Here is a 17,066-nt window from a genome sequence, read left to right as displayed (position 1 = left end):
CGATTTGATGCCCATGGTGCACGGGCTTAATAGCCCCGGGTTCCCATATAATCTTTTCATAGTAATCTGAATCCGTTTCCACGGCGGCAACTCTATAGACCCCTTCCCTCCAAATCAAAATTAATTGGATTGTAAAAAATATATTGATACTGACAAATTTAATTAAATATCGTGCAAAGTAATTTGGAAGAATATGATCTGATCACTACATTAAGAACCTACTATTTTATGAATAATAAAGACTTTGGAAAATTGTGGGAATTGGATCTTGTAATTGATTTCTTAGCCGATAGTGGCCATGTAGTTGTCAAGCTACATCAATATCAAATAAAATATCTGGCTGAATAATTTCGAGATCTTTTTTGAAGAGATGTTCCGAACTATGGATTCGGAACAATTTTTCGAATGGGTAGATATGTTTGAAAAGGTTGATTGTCTATAAAACATAAATTTGCTCACTGAAAAATTGCAAACATTTCAATATTTGCCGAAAATATATATTTTGTCCCTTTTTATTAACGGCTTGGAGTAAGTCAATCTTTTTTTTATATTGCAACGACATTTAATTAGCAAGGGACTGGAAGGTGAAATATTTTTCAAATATTAAGAGCCATAGTACTCAAGGAAGAGCAAGGATTTGAAGTAAGAAAATTTAGAACAGCGTGGAGTAGGGTCAATGAGCAAGGTTAGAGTTTCCCGGCTACTTAACTCTTTGTCTTCTGCAACGCAGGAGTCAGGATCTTTTGGCATTAAATGCGAATCACCTGAGTCTGCGGCATGTCCGGACAATCGTAAAGTCACTTTAATGACTGATGCTGTCGGTTCCGACAGTTTATTTAGTAACTACAAAGAGTTTGAGATGTTTTTCGCAGTAGTGTTTTAAAACAACATTGTGCATTTAAAGGTTAATTATTGTTGTATAAAAAAGAAAGATTCACGAGCGTTAAACAATTCAAAATTGTGCGAAAAACGGTGGAAATTTGATAGCCAAAATGACTAAGACTCCTTTGATCGGCCATTCATAACCCTTACTTCCGCACGACAATGATAATTATCACTAAACAACAAAACACATTGCATTTATGTTTCTATGATTTATTTGTAATAGTTGACCGTTATTCGTAGATACTTCGTATAAACAGATTGGTTATTGTTAAATGTCATAAATATGTTCTTTTCCAAAAAGAGAAGTGAATATATATATTCCACGCATTAGCACTTTCCGAACAACGATTATTTTACAATCATTCGCACATCTCTCTTGCGACAAAACTCAATGAAACCCATTTTTGAATCCTGGCCGCTTGATGCCAATGCGAACATATCTTTTTCCGGTTTTAGGAGCCTGCTGTGGTTTTATTTATGACCCTTATAAAAAGATTTTATTAGAAAATGTTTCAGTTTTTGGTAATTGTTGAAATTTATTTGATTGCTAGCTTTCCTGGTTTTTACACTGTCCGCGGTTAACTCTCCTAAACTAATAACAAACAGAAAGTCTTTTTTATTCCAATCAGCGCCGCAGCCATTGGAAGAAACCATGAGTACAGAAGGATATGAAATATGTGATTTGAATTGCAAACGCTGCTACCACTCTCATGTTTAACGATCCATTTGTACTTTTCTCTATTCTAATGACTTTTAACGCTCTACTTCCGGAGTATGATAGGGGAAAACAATTTTCTGACCTCACAATCTATTAATACGTCGAAACAATAATAAACTAGTTATACTAGTGAGCTTAAGTTCCGTGAAACTCTAAACAAAATGGATAACTAGACATGATTAATCTGTAGCAACCAGCGTCTGAGGAACTTCTCTGCCAAACTTCTACTTTGCATTTTGTCAATCTATGTAAACTACTGAAAAATGTATTGTCGGTGAAACTTCATACTTTCGTTTTGCGCATCTCTATCAACATCTTCCTAAAATGCACCATCCATACGATAGGAAAAGTTACCAAAGTGCATCCGTAAGTTCAGCGGAGATCACAACCTCTATCTCGTAACGCTTGCCGCAGCAGCGTTACGTCATGTAATGCACGGTAGCAGCTTTCGATCGATTCGACTGTTTCTTGTTGTTCATGCCTTTTTATTGTCCCGCAATTTGATTGATGTTTTTTACACAGTTATTCACGTGAAGAAAACGATATGAGGTTTCTGCAAAAATTGGCAGTGATCGTTTGGAATTTCGCTTTTCTATTATACTGCTTTGAATATTAAACGTACTATCACATTTTAGGCTTAAAACTACTAACTAGCTTATGTCATTGCTGTAACAAACTATAGGTTTTCAGTTAAAGTTGTTGTCTCAAATTCCTGATCGATGTCAGACCTGTTTCGTTTTCTACTCTTGCTTGCTTTTGCTTGGGATTAAACATTAATCTACAAAATATAGAGATGGCTAGCTGGCACAGTACCTTCGAATCGGCACCGGAGGTGGAGATTTGAGGCGATCCTTGGAGTTGATTGGAACAGGGATGTGTGTTTCCTAAAATAAACGATAAAACATTACGTTAATAGGCATATGAGGACTATATCGATCTTGTTAACTTCTAAAGTTAGAGCAATGTTTAGCTTTGAATGTTAAAGTTTAATGATTACTCTGACTCTAGAGGAAAACGAAATTAATGTTTTGTATAGAAATAATACAAACATGACTATTTCTAGGGATCCGGCGCCATCCGTTACTTCGCCTCCACGTCGGAGAGGTAGTTTGAGCACCATCTTTAACGTTTTTCTTAATGATTTGCTGCTGCTGTTGTTGATTATGACAGGTGATCAGCACATCCTGTAGCAGATCTGTGGTTGCGGCTGGAAGTTTGTGCGGCGAAGGTGGTAACGAGGTTAAAGGAGGATCATATTTCTCTGTTATGACATCACTCGATTCACTAGAGGAACAACTATGAACTTGAGCTTGGCCGGCCTCGCTAGGAGTGGGGCTCGTCAGTCTTTCGTTCTCGTCACTGCTGCTTGCCGCGGTATCCACCGGTGCAGGCGACTGCAAGCTGCGATTGCTTTCAGACTTTATGTTAACCAGTCTATAGAAATCCCGCGTAAAGTTTGTGCATGCGACCTCCTCATCTTCCGAATACACTATCTAAAAGCAAATATTGAAAAGTAGTGAGGTAAAATCTACAAGATTGCAGCGAGGAAAACCTTAACTACATAACTTTCAACTTCCACCGACTAACTTTACCAGACAAAGTAGTAATTGCGGACAGGGAGACTAATCTCAGGCACAATAAATCTATTCTCACTTTCACTCGCTCTTGTATCCTAAACTAACAAATTAACTCTATTAAAACTTACTTGTTCGTGCAATAGCGTCGACACGTCTTCCGTTTGTGTTTCGGTCGTGGTGAGAAAACTAGAGTTCCATATCCACTCGTGACCATCCTCTTCCAGTGCTGTAGCCAATTCCTCCTGAGACATGCTCCAGTCTTCCATCTCAGCAGTGCAGGGTTCGGCAGATACTAGCCATTGTTCCGGTTCTTCTGGAAGTTCTTCTAGGTGACCCTCCGGAACCGGCTGCGGCTGACCAGAGCTCATTGTGCAGTAACCCTCATCACGACTTTTTGCGGGACTTGATGTTAATGCGGCATTCTGAGCTTCCAAATCTCGTACCCGATTCTTCAGAATGGAAACTTCATCCCTCAGGCTGTCCTCGGCCACCAGGGCGTCGACCACCTTTCGCACTATATCGTCAAGACATGCCTCGTACTGTTTTACTCTTTGGTGTAAAGATTTGTTCTCGCCCTGAAGAACTAGGAGACTACTTTCTTGGCGCTGGAAGCGAGCCTAAAATTGAACGGAAGAGATTATTTGATTGTATCAATTTCATCGGTGATAATTGGCAAGTAAAGCTACCTGTAATGTTTTATGCTCCCGGCAAACTTGCATTGATTTTCGGTCCTTCGTCTTGATGACTTTGTTCATTCTGTAATAAAGAATCAAAGGTTATTACTGTTGCCATTGTTGAATTATGGGTAACGGAGGCGGCGAATGGCACTTAAATTAATGTAATTGGTATTATTATTAGTACTAAATAAGAGCTTAAATCTCAGAAAGTAATAGAACACTCAAAACTAGCTGACATTTTAAATAGGCATTTAATCGAGTGATATTACATTATAACGTCGAAACTAGTACCACATAATAAAAAGTCGGTTGGGGCGTACAAATTCTGGTGCTAGATTAAATAAAAACAATCAAATATAGCCAAACAGGCAGTCAAAGAGAAGCTGAACATTATAAATCGTTGTTCTGAATCTCAATACTATGCAGTTAGAGAAGAAGAAAAGGATGATGACAAGGTGGATATATAGTTACGGTTTAGTAAGCAATGTTCTTCTGTAGCTAGTAAAAAAATTGCCTCATATCTGTTATCAATGTAGCTATGAAATTATTCAAGTATTTTTTTAGCCACGCTAAAAGTAATTAAATAAGTAAATAAGAAAGGCACAGGCAATTATAAATGATTCACCCAAAACGCGACCCGCATGATTTACAAGCAAATAAGCATGATTTCAATACGAAATATGCATTATATCTGGTATAATGCACATAAAGCGTTATTAGTCCGGGCAAAAATACATTATGCTACTACTACAACGTACAAACTTACACAATCCTACAATTGGATATGTATTGATGAATTCATTGTTATCAGAGTATTGAAATTGCAAAGGACACTTTCACTCGTATTGGGTACACTTGATCCCACTTTTGGTTTTTTTCACTTAACTTTTCAATGAAATAAAAATTTTGATTGCAAAAATCGTCATTTTGCAGTCAATTCCAATTGTAAGCGCTGTGAATAAAGGGTTAATCCGAATACCATGTCCTGTCAGTAATATGAACATTTTTGAAAATCATTTCAAAAGTTTTAATAAACACGGGTGGTAACTTGATCCCCTGCCTGCTAGGGCTAAACAAACAGAGCACACTAATAGCGGTAAGCTTGAAGCTAGTTGGTACCGCCGCACGGTACTATCTTTGATTTTAGGCCTGAGTTTAGTCCGGTCTAAGACGTTAGTACCTGTCATCGCAGAAATGGCTGCATCCTGAAGCCAAATGAAAACAGTGTAAAGGGGCGCCATATTCCTCTTGCATACATCTCAATAATTTGAATCAATTTTTCGACCTTTATGTGCAATATTATGACCCATGTTACACATAAACCATATGAGGGCAAGTAAGCAAATTTTATCCCGTACGAAAAACAGGTATAATCGAGTTTTGAATGTCATTTTTTGATATTCTTTATCGTCCTATCTATAAGGTGCTGCACGCTCATTTGAAAATGCCATGCCGAAGAGTTATATTGCAGGTTAGCAGAAGTCGAATCATTTTTAAACAAACCGTGGAACGAAATTTTATAATTAGATGCAGAGCTGCATTAAATAAAAATTGTTTTCGTTTGTTAGTTTACTTATGGCTATCAACATGAGTGAAGCTGTTTAATTTACCCACATTTTTTAGTTAGTTTAACTAGAGGAAAAGAAAAGAATATATAATCACAATGTGTACCCTTTTCTACTTATTTCTTCTCACAAAGAACACAATAAGCAAGTTGAAGTTTTTTTTATATTTTTACTGCTTTCGAAAGAATCCAAACTAAGATTAAATAAAAGATTGTAAATTAAGGCATGCCATGCAACCTAAGTAACACTATGACGGCAAAAATCTGCTACAAATATTCTCATTTTGATCGTTATTTAAATAATATCGAAGCTTGCTTATATTGTTTTACTATTTATAATTGTCCATCAGATCTTGGACGATTAGCATTTCCACTGTAGAACAAATTGTCGTTAGTGCTAGAACAGAAATGCACAGGGTTTGAAAGAAGTTGTGAAAGTTGAGACTGGACAGATGACTTGGAAAAATAACACAAAAAGTTGAATGCTGTTGAATGAAGAATCGCCTAAATCATGTCGGAACTTAAGGGGGTTGTGTAAAGTATTATCGGCAAAAAAATTGGATTCCTTAATTTTTTTTCATTGCAAAGATTGTCTATTCAGGTAGGTGCCACGTCGAAAACTGATTTTGCGGTGTACACCATAACTCAAAATCTGCTGGACCAATCGTTGATACATTTGCATAGTTGTTTTTAACATCACTCCACATTTAACTAATGGAGCTTTTATTTCTTGGTCGATTTTCGAACTTTTCGTAGCACTTTGAATCCAAATTCCGATTATTGCTAAAAAACGATGAAAATGCTATTGAAAAAATAATAATATCAAGCATTTTGCAAAAAGCTTTTGTAGTTACCTGGACAATGATGTGAAGAAGAAAAACTGTGCAAAATTCAGTACGATTGGTCCAGGAAATTTTGAGTTACGATTTACACCGCATTTTGTCGAGGTGCCTCCTGAAGATTCACTATCTGCATCAAATATCAGGTTCAATTTGTTAAGTTATATCTGTCAATTGATTATCAGACAGATTGCAGACTATAGGAAGTAATTAATTGTAATTTATTATTTTGTAGTCGGGATTTGAAGCTTTCTCAATTTTCGCACGACGTCGCAAAATTTCGTTGAATAGAACGCTTTAGCAATCCAAGATGTTGAAAGCTTAGCAATTTGGATATAACCCACTTGACAAATTTACTTCACTGAAAATCGCTCGTACTGATAATTTGAATTACTTCATTTTCAGCAAAGTAGGTCTGCCAAATTCTATATGCAGGGTTAGTAGAGTAGTTGGGTAGGATGGTATAATAAGCCCCACCAGGCTAAAATGTCAGATTCCTTTTTCAATGACCACATAATTATCTGAAGCAAATAAATAATTGTTTTTGCCTTTTTCATGTGCTGCAGAATAGGAACTAATACAAACGTTTCCAAAAAAGATAAGCTTCCATTATTGTTCTGTAAGCATTTGATTTAATTTGAAATAGTCAGATTTGGCTGAACTGTCTGACTACTAAATATAATGTTAGAGAAGCTTTTTCAATTCTAGAAATTCTGGCTAGAGACTAGCAATACAACTCAATAACGTTCACGATAGTACGCACCATTATTAGCAAAATAGCGTAATAACGTTGTATACTATGTTCACACTACAGAGTTAAAACATGTTATAATAATTAGCAACAAGAAAAATGTCATCGAGATAGCGTTAAAACACGTTTTTACTTGTAGTGTGAACGTAGTATTAGCCACTTGAATCTTAAATAATTCTAATGTTACTTTGTTTAAGCTAAATCGAGGATTCCAAAATTATTTTAAAAATATAAATATATGGCATAAACAGTGAGTTTTCAATTAACATCATTGTACGGTTTTTAACATTGCCGTGTATTGCCGATCAGAACGCATAATGCAAAAATATGACATGCTCCTCTTGCGCATACTTCGTTATTTTCAATCTTCTCTTCAGCTTTCTTCTGGATCAATATGGCTCTCTTTGCTCGCAATAAAGATGGCAAATAAATAAGCCAGTTTTAACAGGTTAGAAAGACAAGCACCGTCGCACTATATTTACCTGTATTTTTGATTTCTCTGTTCTTTCCTTCTCTCTACACGCTTGATTCCAATTGCTCATCGAAGAGTTACAGGAGAGCATTTGAATAAATCGAATCGATTATCGCATATTCAGATCAAAGTTGTTTTTGTGAATTAGAATCAAAACTGCAATAAGAATTGTTTTGATTATTTTCTTTTACATATCGCTGTGAGAATAAGTGGGATCATTTTATTCCTTAATATAAATCAATAACATGTTATCACGAATTATTGCCCATATATCTGTCGTATCTTACATCAAAGAAAGTGAATAACGAAAAAAAATAGTTTTTTCTTCATTGGATAGATTCAAATTAATGACAATCGGATGAAGATCGTAAAATGCACTATTTTATAAATTTTCTTATTTTCACTCCCAGTTCACATATTGAATCAGAATGTTAACTGCTTACAAAGTAACTCCATAAATACCCTAAGCAAAGATTAAATAAAAGATTTTAAATATACGCATTTTTCCTATATGAATAAACTCACATAAAACATCCATATAAAATATTTTAAAATTGATTGCGAACGCAATTGCGATCAATATATTTCTTCGAAAAAATATATTACTAAGATGCTCAAAACTTTCATCTCTGTTTATTTATAAAATCGTAGAAATTTTGTTAGCAAATAGAATCGTTCCAATCTGCATTGATGCATTACAGAAATATGCAATCAACAATATGAAATATAACACTTGTGATCATTCTGTCAAAGTTTAATTTTTTGTTTGACCTTTGTTTACTTTTTATTTAAGCTTCGCTGAAAAAACGTGTACAATTTTAATTCGCAGAGTGTGATCTAACCTTTATTTATAATTGATATTTATTCCAAACTTGTGAAAATTAGCTTAAAACGAATATAAATATTCTCCTCCCGTGTCAACAGGTATCGTGTTCAATTAGAGTGATATTCACAGTTCATTTTTAATTCAAATTGAAATACTTCAACCAATTTTTTAATCAAAGTTTAAAATAACTATCATGGCACCAGTTACAAACGATGGTTCAACCACTTCAAACTTATTTTCTTTTGTGCATTAAATATTATGTCACTACAAAATGCAGTACATCATCGGCCAACTATAAACTATCCACCAAGTTATAGTTCTAAGTTCAGAAACATATCAGTTACATGTTGACAAAATTGTTCTCACACGCTATGGAACGAGACATATGACGAAGAAAAGCTATTTTACTGCAAGAAAATATCAGAATGAAAAACAATTCTCCATGTTGTCTAATTTACTCATTTTCTTTAACATGAATTTGTTGTTTTTTAACATTGTCGTGTATCGCAGATCAGAACGCAGCCATATAAATGACAGCATCGTTGGTTTAAAGCTTACCAAATAGTTTAGGCCGGTTTAAAAGTTAGTCCGGTTTAAAAATAGTTAGTACGCGTTTGAGCTTACGGCTATAAGAGTAATTGAAACGAAAGTTAAGCTAACCACCTAGCTTGACAAAACAACTAATAACCAAATTACTTTTTTGGATGCACGACAAACTCCAGGAGCGGATCCAGAAAAAAATTCGGGAAGGGTCTAAAATTTTGATTTTGGAATTAAAATTGTACAATACGTTACAGGTCAAAACTCCATTTAATGAAAATCAGTTTTGGTGGTCAAATTTCGTTTGAAATGATTTTAAGTTTGAAACTAATATAAAATTTAAACTAATTCAAAATTTCTCAACAAGTTGAAAATTTTTGGAGGGGGTCCTCAAGACCTTGCCCCTGGATCCGCCACTGACAAACTCTAATACCAGTAGAAAGTGAAGCAAGCTATTTGCGGTAAATCGGTGCTGTTTGACTGGCTTTTCCAACTTTCAATAACTTATATCAAAATTTGTTGGCAAAACAAACATTTTAGTTCAATTTATACTGTCAGGTACTTTATGTAAGTGATTATTTCTATTCCTATATATTTCGGAAGTGTGTGTGAGAGTTAATGATAGGGACCAAGAGTATCCAGTGTTACAGGGATCAAAGGTACCCGTCGTATGAGGTGAACGAAATTTAATTTTTTTGTATATGTGGTGAAGCTATTCATTCGAAAAACGTGTTTTTCTAGGCAAAAGCCCTTATAAAGTTATTGTAGTTGAAAATATTCATAAATGATTAATTCGACGAATTCAAAAAATTGCCAAAAGATCTTCGAGATGAATTTTAACCCATTTACTCAAAAATATGACACACCTGTTCCAAAACAAATGTAATATACTTGATTTATTTTTTAAACATCATGTACTACCAAATATGTCATTTTCTTTTTATATTGTGATAACTTTTTGTGTTTAGATTACGCGATATGGCAGAGGAATCAAATATCCCCATGGATCAAGTGTCCTCACTCTCCCCTAATCCCACATGTTTACGGAACTTATTTCAATTTCCCCGCAAAAATGTTGCTGCATAGACAATTTGTTGCGAGAAAAGCTCACTGCATAATTCACACACATACTCGTAAACAGGTTAAATGTGTACCAGAGCATAGGATGTATGAGGTTGAGTTGTTTACAGACAAAACAGCGTCCTTGTGTGATGATTGAGACATATTAGGTCTCGTTAGTAACAGAAATTTATAACAAATAACAATGCGAGATATAGATTTGAATTATTTCTGTTATGTGTTTCTAATCGGGAGGGCGGCGCTTTCATGAACTTGTTAATGGAACTAGATAGAACGATAGTATCAACGACGAAGTTGTAGGTCGGGTACTTATAGGTATAATTTGTGAAGATACAATCTTTGTAGGGCCTACAGATTTTTAATATGGCGATTTTTTTGAGAGTAAGTTATATATGGTCGGTGTTAAGTCAGACCGGACCAAAGGACAATATAATAATTTCGAGAAAAACGAGTTTATAGTTTGAATCGCAGCATCCTTTACGTTGTGATTGGAAACAAATTTTTGCCATAATTCTTGTTTATTGTTACATATTTCCAATCTGGCAAAAGTCGAATGTAGCTGAAGAAATTCTTTATCCAGTGCTATCATCATCTCATTTTTTGATGTTTTGCGACATAGTCCGGCGTGATTTAACACCGACCATATTTACCCAAAACATGATTATTTTTAATGTTTAATTGTTCAGCGTTTGTCATCACTATACAATTTCAATTTACTGCAAGGAGAAAACCAAAATAAGTACACGATCATCGTCAAAATATAGTTTGGCCTCTAAAACATTGGACAATATAAACAAGCGTTGCATTTAAAAAAATTTAAAATATTTGGGGGAACTTTCTGCAACCAAACATGCATTATATAGCTGTAAAGAACCTCAAAATGTATGTATATACAGAAGATATCTAGGTAGGACGAGGGCAAAGTAATCAAAATCAAACTTGTTCATCTTTTTATAATTTAAAAAAGCTTTTTCCTTCACGATTTTTTGTATAAGCTGTTCTCATATAATTGAAATTAGTTTCCCGGATCTAGTGGACAAATATGCTGAATAATGATAAGCAATTGGATAAAAACATACAAATTTTGGGTAAAAATTAGCATGAATATCACATAAAAAATATCACGAAATATATACGACCTGCAAAGTTTGCATCTTAAGTAGATTTATTTCTAATAATAACACCTACAACTTTCTCGAAGACATCATATTTGTATCTAGCTGTGTTAAAAAGTTGATAGCAGCGCCGCCCTAGCGATTGTATTTCGAACTTGTTTGATGTAACCAATAAAGCGTTCGGTGTAGGAACAGCAACTTTTTGAAGGCACCGTAGCTCTAAAACGAAGATAATAATTGATGCCACGTTTCGCTTATCTCATATAAAACAGCGATGGAATCATTCTAAAAACTGACTGCGAAGCCGAGGGCCGAGTCTCGCTTATCATGCGACTCAGTTCGCTGAGATCGGAAAATGGCTGTGTGCGCTACGCATGCGTCAAATAATATCACTCACTGTTCACAGAGACGACAGAGTCTATTTCAACAATGAAATTCAAATGAAAGGTGTAACATCATCCTAGGTTGCCATTGAATTATATATTAATCGGAATTCTGGTTCCGGACGGGTTGAAGAGTGTGGTCATTCATCAAATTCCCATATAACCCGGAATTGCCTTGAAAAAGTCCATGAATTAAATACACATCTATTTCTCCGGAACGGCTGACCAGATTTTACAATTTTATTCTAAAGTGATAGGTATAGTATCCTGACGAATTTCATTTGGATTGGAGCTATGGTTCCAGAGTTATGAGTTTAAAAGCGCGATATCACATAAAATTTCCTGAAACTTTTTTGCCTTTCTTATATAGAAACGTAATGCAATCTCTCCAAACATAAGCCTTTTAACCTGGCCAGAGGGCAGTCTCGTGAACAATTCAACTCAGTTTTATGCGATCGGAAAATATCTGCTTGTATATGTATGTGTAAATTTATGTGTGTATGAGGCAAATATGTCAGCTCTGTTCCTCAGAGTCAAATAAAAAGTGCAACTTTTATATCGTGTTTAGCGATATTCAAACTGCAACCAAAAATTTCTAGATAGCGAATGGATAGACTTCCTTTTTCTAAAACCTCGGTAATAGAACGTCAATTTTTGAGTTTCCATAAGACACAACATAGGGTTACCCCCTTTTGGATGCCAGTTAGTACTGGGATTCCTCTACGGTCAACTTTGATTGCCAATAGCAAAAATAATAATAATAATTATCAAATTTCTCGAATGATACGTGGATTACTTAGAAGTATTAAAAATGCAAGAAAGTCAATTATGGAATCAATGTGGGTTAGCCTCTTTTGAGCGCCAGACATTCAATTAACGGATATAATTAATAAAATTTTATCTCTACCCACTTAACACCTCTCCTAATACCTAACTATAATCAAAGTACATTTGACAATAATAACATAAACCTGCAAATTTCCCATTTCCCAACATATTTCAGCTATAACGTGAATCTTTTGAACTTGGTTAGATTCTCTAGCTGCCACTAAATTTGCTTGTCTCATTAGCAATCTTTTAAGATTTCCTTCCATCTGCTTTGTGCAAATAACAACGAACTACAAACACTTGCCCAAATCTAGCCAACTCCTGTTTTCTTTGTTCGTGATAACTTATCTAAATATGAAAATCGCATGTGCGGATCGGATAGACGAACAGTGTGAAATATTTGCTAAAGGGGATGGAGAAGGGCTTTGTCCCGTTCTTTCATTTTACAGAATGAAGGATGTTATGGTGGGGGAGGCGGATTTATTTGTTGGCTTAGGAAAATTTGGATTTAACTACCAGTCAAGTCAGCATCATTGGTTCAAAACGCATTTCAAAATGTATCCCCGTCCTCCATTGAACAGGACCCCGCCGGAAGCCGGAATGCGTTAAGTAGGGAGGAAAAGTTCTGGGTGGCCTTACGAAAACCCTCTTTGTTTGCACAGCATCAGCTATCCTTGTTGTGATGAACAATAATCTCTTCGGCAAACAAGCCAAACTCGGAAAAATGGGTGTAAGCTAGGTCTGGTAGATAGTCGTACAGATTCAACCGGTCGCTGAGGAAGGTGTAGTGGAAAAAGGCTCACGAGCGCAGCAGTGACAAGAAGCTTCCGACAGGCAGCGGAAAACAGTTTTCGTGCGGCATGTAAGCTAAGTAAACAGACATGTTACGGAAATGTAAACAGCTTCCCTTCCTTCCTAGCTGGTGGAAAGAAAAAGTAAATCTCAACTGGCTGCTAATAGATATTAGCTTTGACGTGAAATAGAAATGCTATTTTTAAAATATTCACTTGACATGAAAGCTTAGGAGAGAGTGTTGGTATGACCAAAAAATAAATAAGAATGGCGAACAGATCAAAATTATAGTGGAATTAAGCAAAAGATATGATGCACTTAGGGTTGCCACCCCTCCGGGTTTGACCCGGAGACTCAGATTTATTTTGCCTGACTAACCCTTCGTTTCAAGGCGGCGAAGATGACTTCAACAAATATTGCTGATTTCGTTCGCAAAATAATGAAAATGAAAAACAAATCGAATATACTACAAAGTCATGAAATTAATATTTTGCTATATGCTACAATTAAAATTTTGCATCCCACTAAGTCGCTCAAAATTGTGTAAAAAGTTATTTGCTTGCAAGTTTACCAAATCACTTCACTGTAGGTGGTGTGTACCTGCAGCTGCACTAAGGTATGGCAGATTTGTTCTAATTTAACTGGCTAGGTCAACAACAAACTAATTCTTCCGGTGTTGTTGCTACTCCTGCAGCGATCCTTAACTGTTGGCAAAGGAAATGAGTTTCGCCCCTTTTTGGAACCTCTGGTGATGAATAACCGACACTTCCCACGTGATGCCGTTGACCCGCCTCCTTTGCATTGCTTTTTTTGTTAGTTGTGGAGGAGAGCAATGCTCGTTCGACTTATCCTCCACAACAAGAGTAGCTGGAGCTTTTGTATTCTTGGCACTTAGCTGTGAAAACGAGATACTACACCTAATTAAACCGACAAACCCGTTCTCAAACATGAAAAAATTTATAGCGTTATTTTAACGCCATGGAAGAGTAGTGCGCCCTAAGCTTGGTTAAAACTTTACGCTCATCGGTAATTGTGACATAATTTTGGTAATTTACGACTTACAGAAGGAATGAAAGAGTACATACTTGTCTCTTTTTCACTCAATGCGTGATAAAAAGCTATTGAAGTGCTTTAAAATTTTAAGCAATCGCGTTGATTCCAATTTCTGCCTTGTTCCACTCAAAATCCGCCAAAAATCTCCGGGTCAAAGCCTCTTCGGAGGTGGCAACCCTAGATGCACTCAAAATTTTCTCTTTAGGGAAAATATACCGGAGGGCTCTGTGTGCCAGCATAGTGCATATTGTATTGGCTTGCTAAGCCGAAATAAGTTTCGATTTCATTAGCATTAGCTTAATCAGAGCTCCTTTTCTTGCGGGACATTACGCTGGACTAGTTATTTGCTCAGAAATACAAGCTGTGACTCCGTTATTAGAGCTAGCGTGAATCCAGCTCTAGCTTAGTCCTGTCACTAGAGCTGCAAATTTTCAAAAGATTGTTTTGAACTTGCATCATTCATTCAAACCGCCGAGCTGCTCAATCATTTTCCGCATTAATTTTCAATTTCATTGACCCTGTGAATACCTCTCTACTGGGATATTGACTTGGTTTTTTAAGCAAAACTACTCTGAGCATACTTCTTACTGTTCCCGTAAGTTTGAGAACGCAAAACATGTCAATATTTAACCTATACTGGCCTCTACAGAGCAGATGACAACTTTAGTTGGTGAATGAAAACCTCATCAACCTGAAATGAAGACGTACGCACGGTGTGTCTAAAACCATTATTTACTAAAAAAAAATTACCAAATATTTGGCATACGGCATTCGAAAGATACAGTATCCAAGCATCTTCTCAGTGAATTTCAAAATGATCCATCGAGAGATTCGAGAGAAATGGCGATTTGAAGTTTTATTACACGTTTCATAAGGCTACCAGCATACACCCACTGGTTTGGTCCTATCTTTATTTATAAAGAAAAAAATATTTGTCTACTTATTTGGTATTCGGCATTCGAAAGATGTAGTATATATATATATATATATATATATATATATATATATATATATATATATATATATATATATATATATATATATATATATATATATATATATATATATATATATATATATATATATATATATATATATATATATATATATATATATATATATATATATATATATATATATATATATATATATATATATATATATATATATATATATATATATATATATATATATATATATATATATATATATATATATATATATATATATATATATATATATATATATATATATATATATATATATATATATATATATATATATATATATATATATATATATATATATATATATATATATATATATATATATATATATATATATATATATAGTTTAATTATATTGTCTATTTTTGAAGGTAGACAACTCTATTTTATATTCTTCTGAAGGAAAATTGATGATAAAACGTCTACCAGTTAAGTAATGAAAAAACAATTAGAGTCAGTCAATAAACTACTGAGACAAGGCCTTCTTAAGTAAACATTCCAACCTTTATTCATTTTTTTTAAATTTACACGTTATAGTTAACGTTAGGTAGACAACCCTATTTTCATATTTTTCAGCGCAGCATATAAATAACGCCTTTTGGGCTTTTTATTTGTATAATTAAATGGTAAGGGTTTTCTTTAAAACAGCGACACATATAAACGATCTAAATAGTCAATGGACAAACATGGCTTCATGCTTGAAATCTGCTAGAAAACCTATCTATGACCGCATACCGCATTCAAATCGTTATAACTTTCGATTCCGTCAATAAAATATTTTCAAACTTGAAGCGGATATACTTGATCTTTCGAATGCCAAGTACTAAATAAATAGGCAATTTTTTTTTGCTTATAGAGATAGGGCTAAACCCGTGGGTGTTTGCTGGTAGCCTTATGAAACGAGTCATAAGACTTCAAATCGCCATTTCTCTCGAATCTCTCGATGGATCATTTTGAAATTCACTGAGAAGATGCTTGGATACTGTACCTTTCGAATGCCGTATGCCAAATTTATGGTCATTTTTTTAGTAAATAATGGTTTTAGACACACCGTGGTACGGTTTAGTTATGAAAATTCCGCCAATTTGAAAGTGAATGGTTAAGGAAAGCTTTGAATTTGAATCATGGTTGGGTTTGATTGAACTGAAAGTTGGCATTTAAAAATGAAAATTTGCACCAAGTCCTGTCCCTAAGGTAGTGTCGTATTATGATGAGACGAAGTCGAAACGCAAGTTCAATAATTAATTCAAAACGGAGTCTTTCCACTTCGAACGTTAATAAGTATTACCCTACACAACCTATTGCTGATATTTCCCCACCAATGGAAAGGAAAGTTTTTTTTTCTTTTTGCTACATGAAACTTGTTTAAATAAATTAGTTACGTAATATGCGTTTCGACTTCATCTCATCAGAATCCGACACCAACTTAAATCGAGGATTGCCACTAACTCCAAAAACGGAGACATAATTTGATACGACATGTAAACAGTGTAGCTGGTTTTTGGCAATTGATCAATTGCACATTATTTTGTTTTTTATGTAATAGTGTTATTGGTCATATTTGTTAGTGTGTATTTAGTAATTTGCAGTGCACATCTTTTCGTTCTAGTTCAAACAGTTCAATGCGGAATCCTCTGAGAAAATATGAATTTGATGTTTTGGGAATTTGGACGACATTGGCTATGTAGAACATGTAGGAGATACCCTCAAGACCGCGTTCTGCCGCATTTACAGTGCCGCTTTACAGTGATCACTGATCAGTGGTCAATTCATTTTGAGCGAGCTATTTAAATCATAACTTAAAATAGGTTTGCAAACGATGTTGAAATCCTCGTGAGGAAAGTTTACTATATTATCTCAAATAGAATGCAATCACTGAAGTGGTGTACATAGGAGGGTCCGAACATAACTCATTTATGCGGGATTCAAATAACACACGATATGGACCAATATTTCCAT

General features: G+C 34.9%; 1 protein-coding gene across 3 annotated transcripts in view; it reads right to left on the bottom strand.

Annotated features, from left to right (window-relative positions):
• Positions 1 to 1,079: 1,079 nt before the first annotated feature.
• LOC131686689 (uncharacterized) overlaps positions 1,080 to 17,066 on the bottom strand; it is a 209,890-nt gene continuing 193,903 nt past the window's right edge. For all 3 annotated transcript variants that reach the window (XM_058970572.1, XM_058970573.1, XM_058970574.1), the window contains 4 exons: positions 3,867 to 3,936; positions 3,309 to 3,797; positions 2,653 to 3,096; positions 1,080 to 2,487 (listed from right to left, as the gene is read on the bottom strand). In XM_058970572.1, coding sequence (XP_058826555.1) covers positions 2,401 to 2,487; positions 2,653 to 3,096; positions 3,309 to 3,797; positions 3,867 to 3,936 — 1,090 coding nt within the window. In that variant the 3' untranslated portion in view covers positions 1,080 to 2,400. The remainder of the gene's footprint in view (positions 2,488 to 2,652; positions 3,097 to 3,308; positions 3,798 to 3,866; positions 3,937 to 17,066) is intronic.

This window comes from Topomyia yanbarensis, chromosome 3 (assembly GCF_030247195.1).
Source record: "Topomyia yanbarensis strain Yona2022 chromosome 3, ASM3024719v1, whole genome shotgun sequence".
NCBI lineage: Eukaryota > Metazoa > Arthropoda > Insecta > Diptera > Culicidae > Topomyia > Topomyia yanbarensis.
This window is presented reverse-complemented; position numbering and strand designations above follow the sequence as displayed.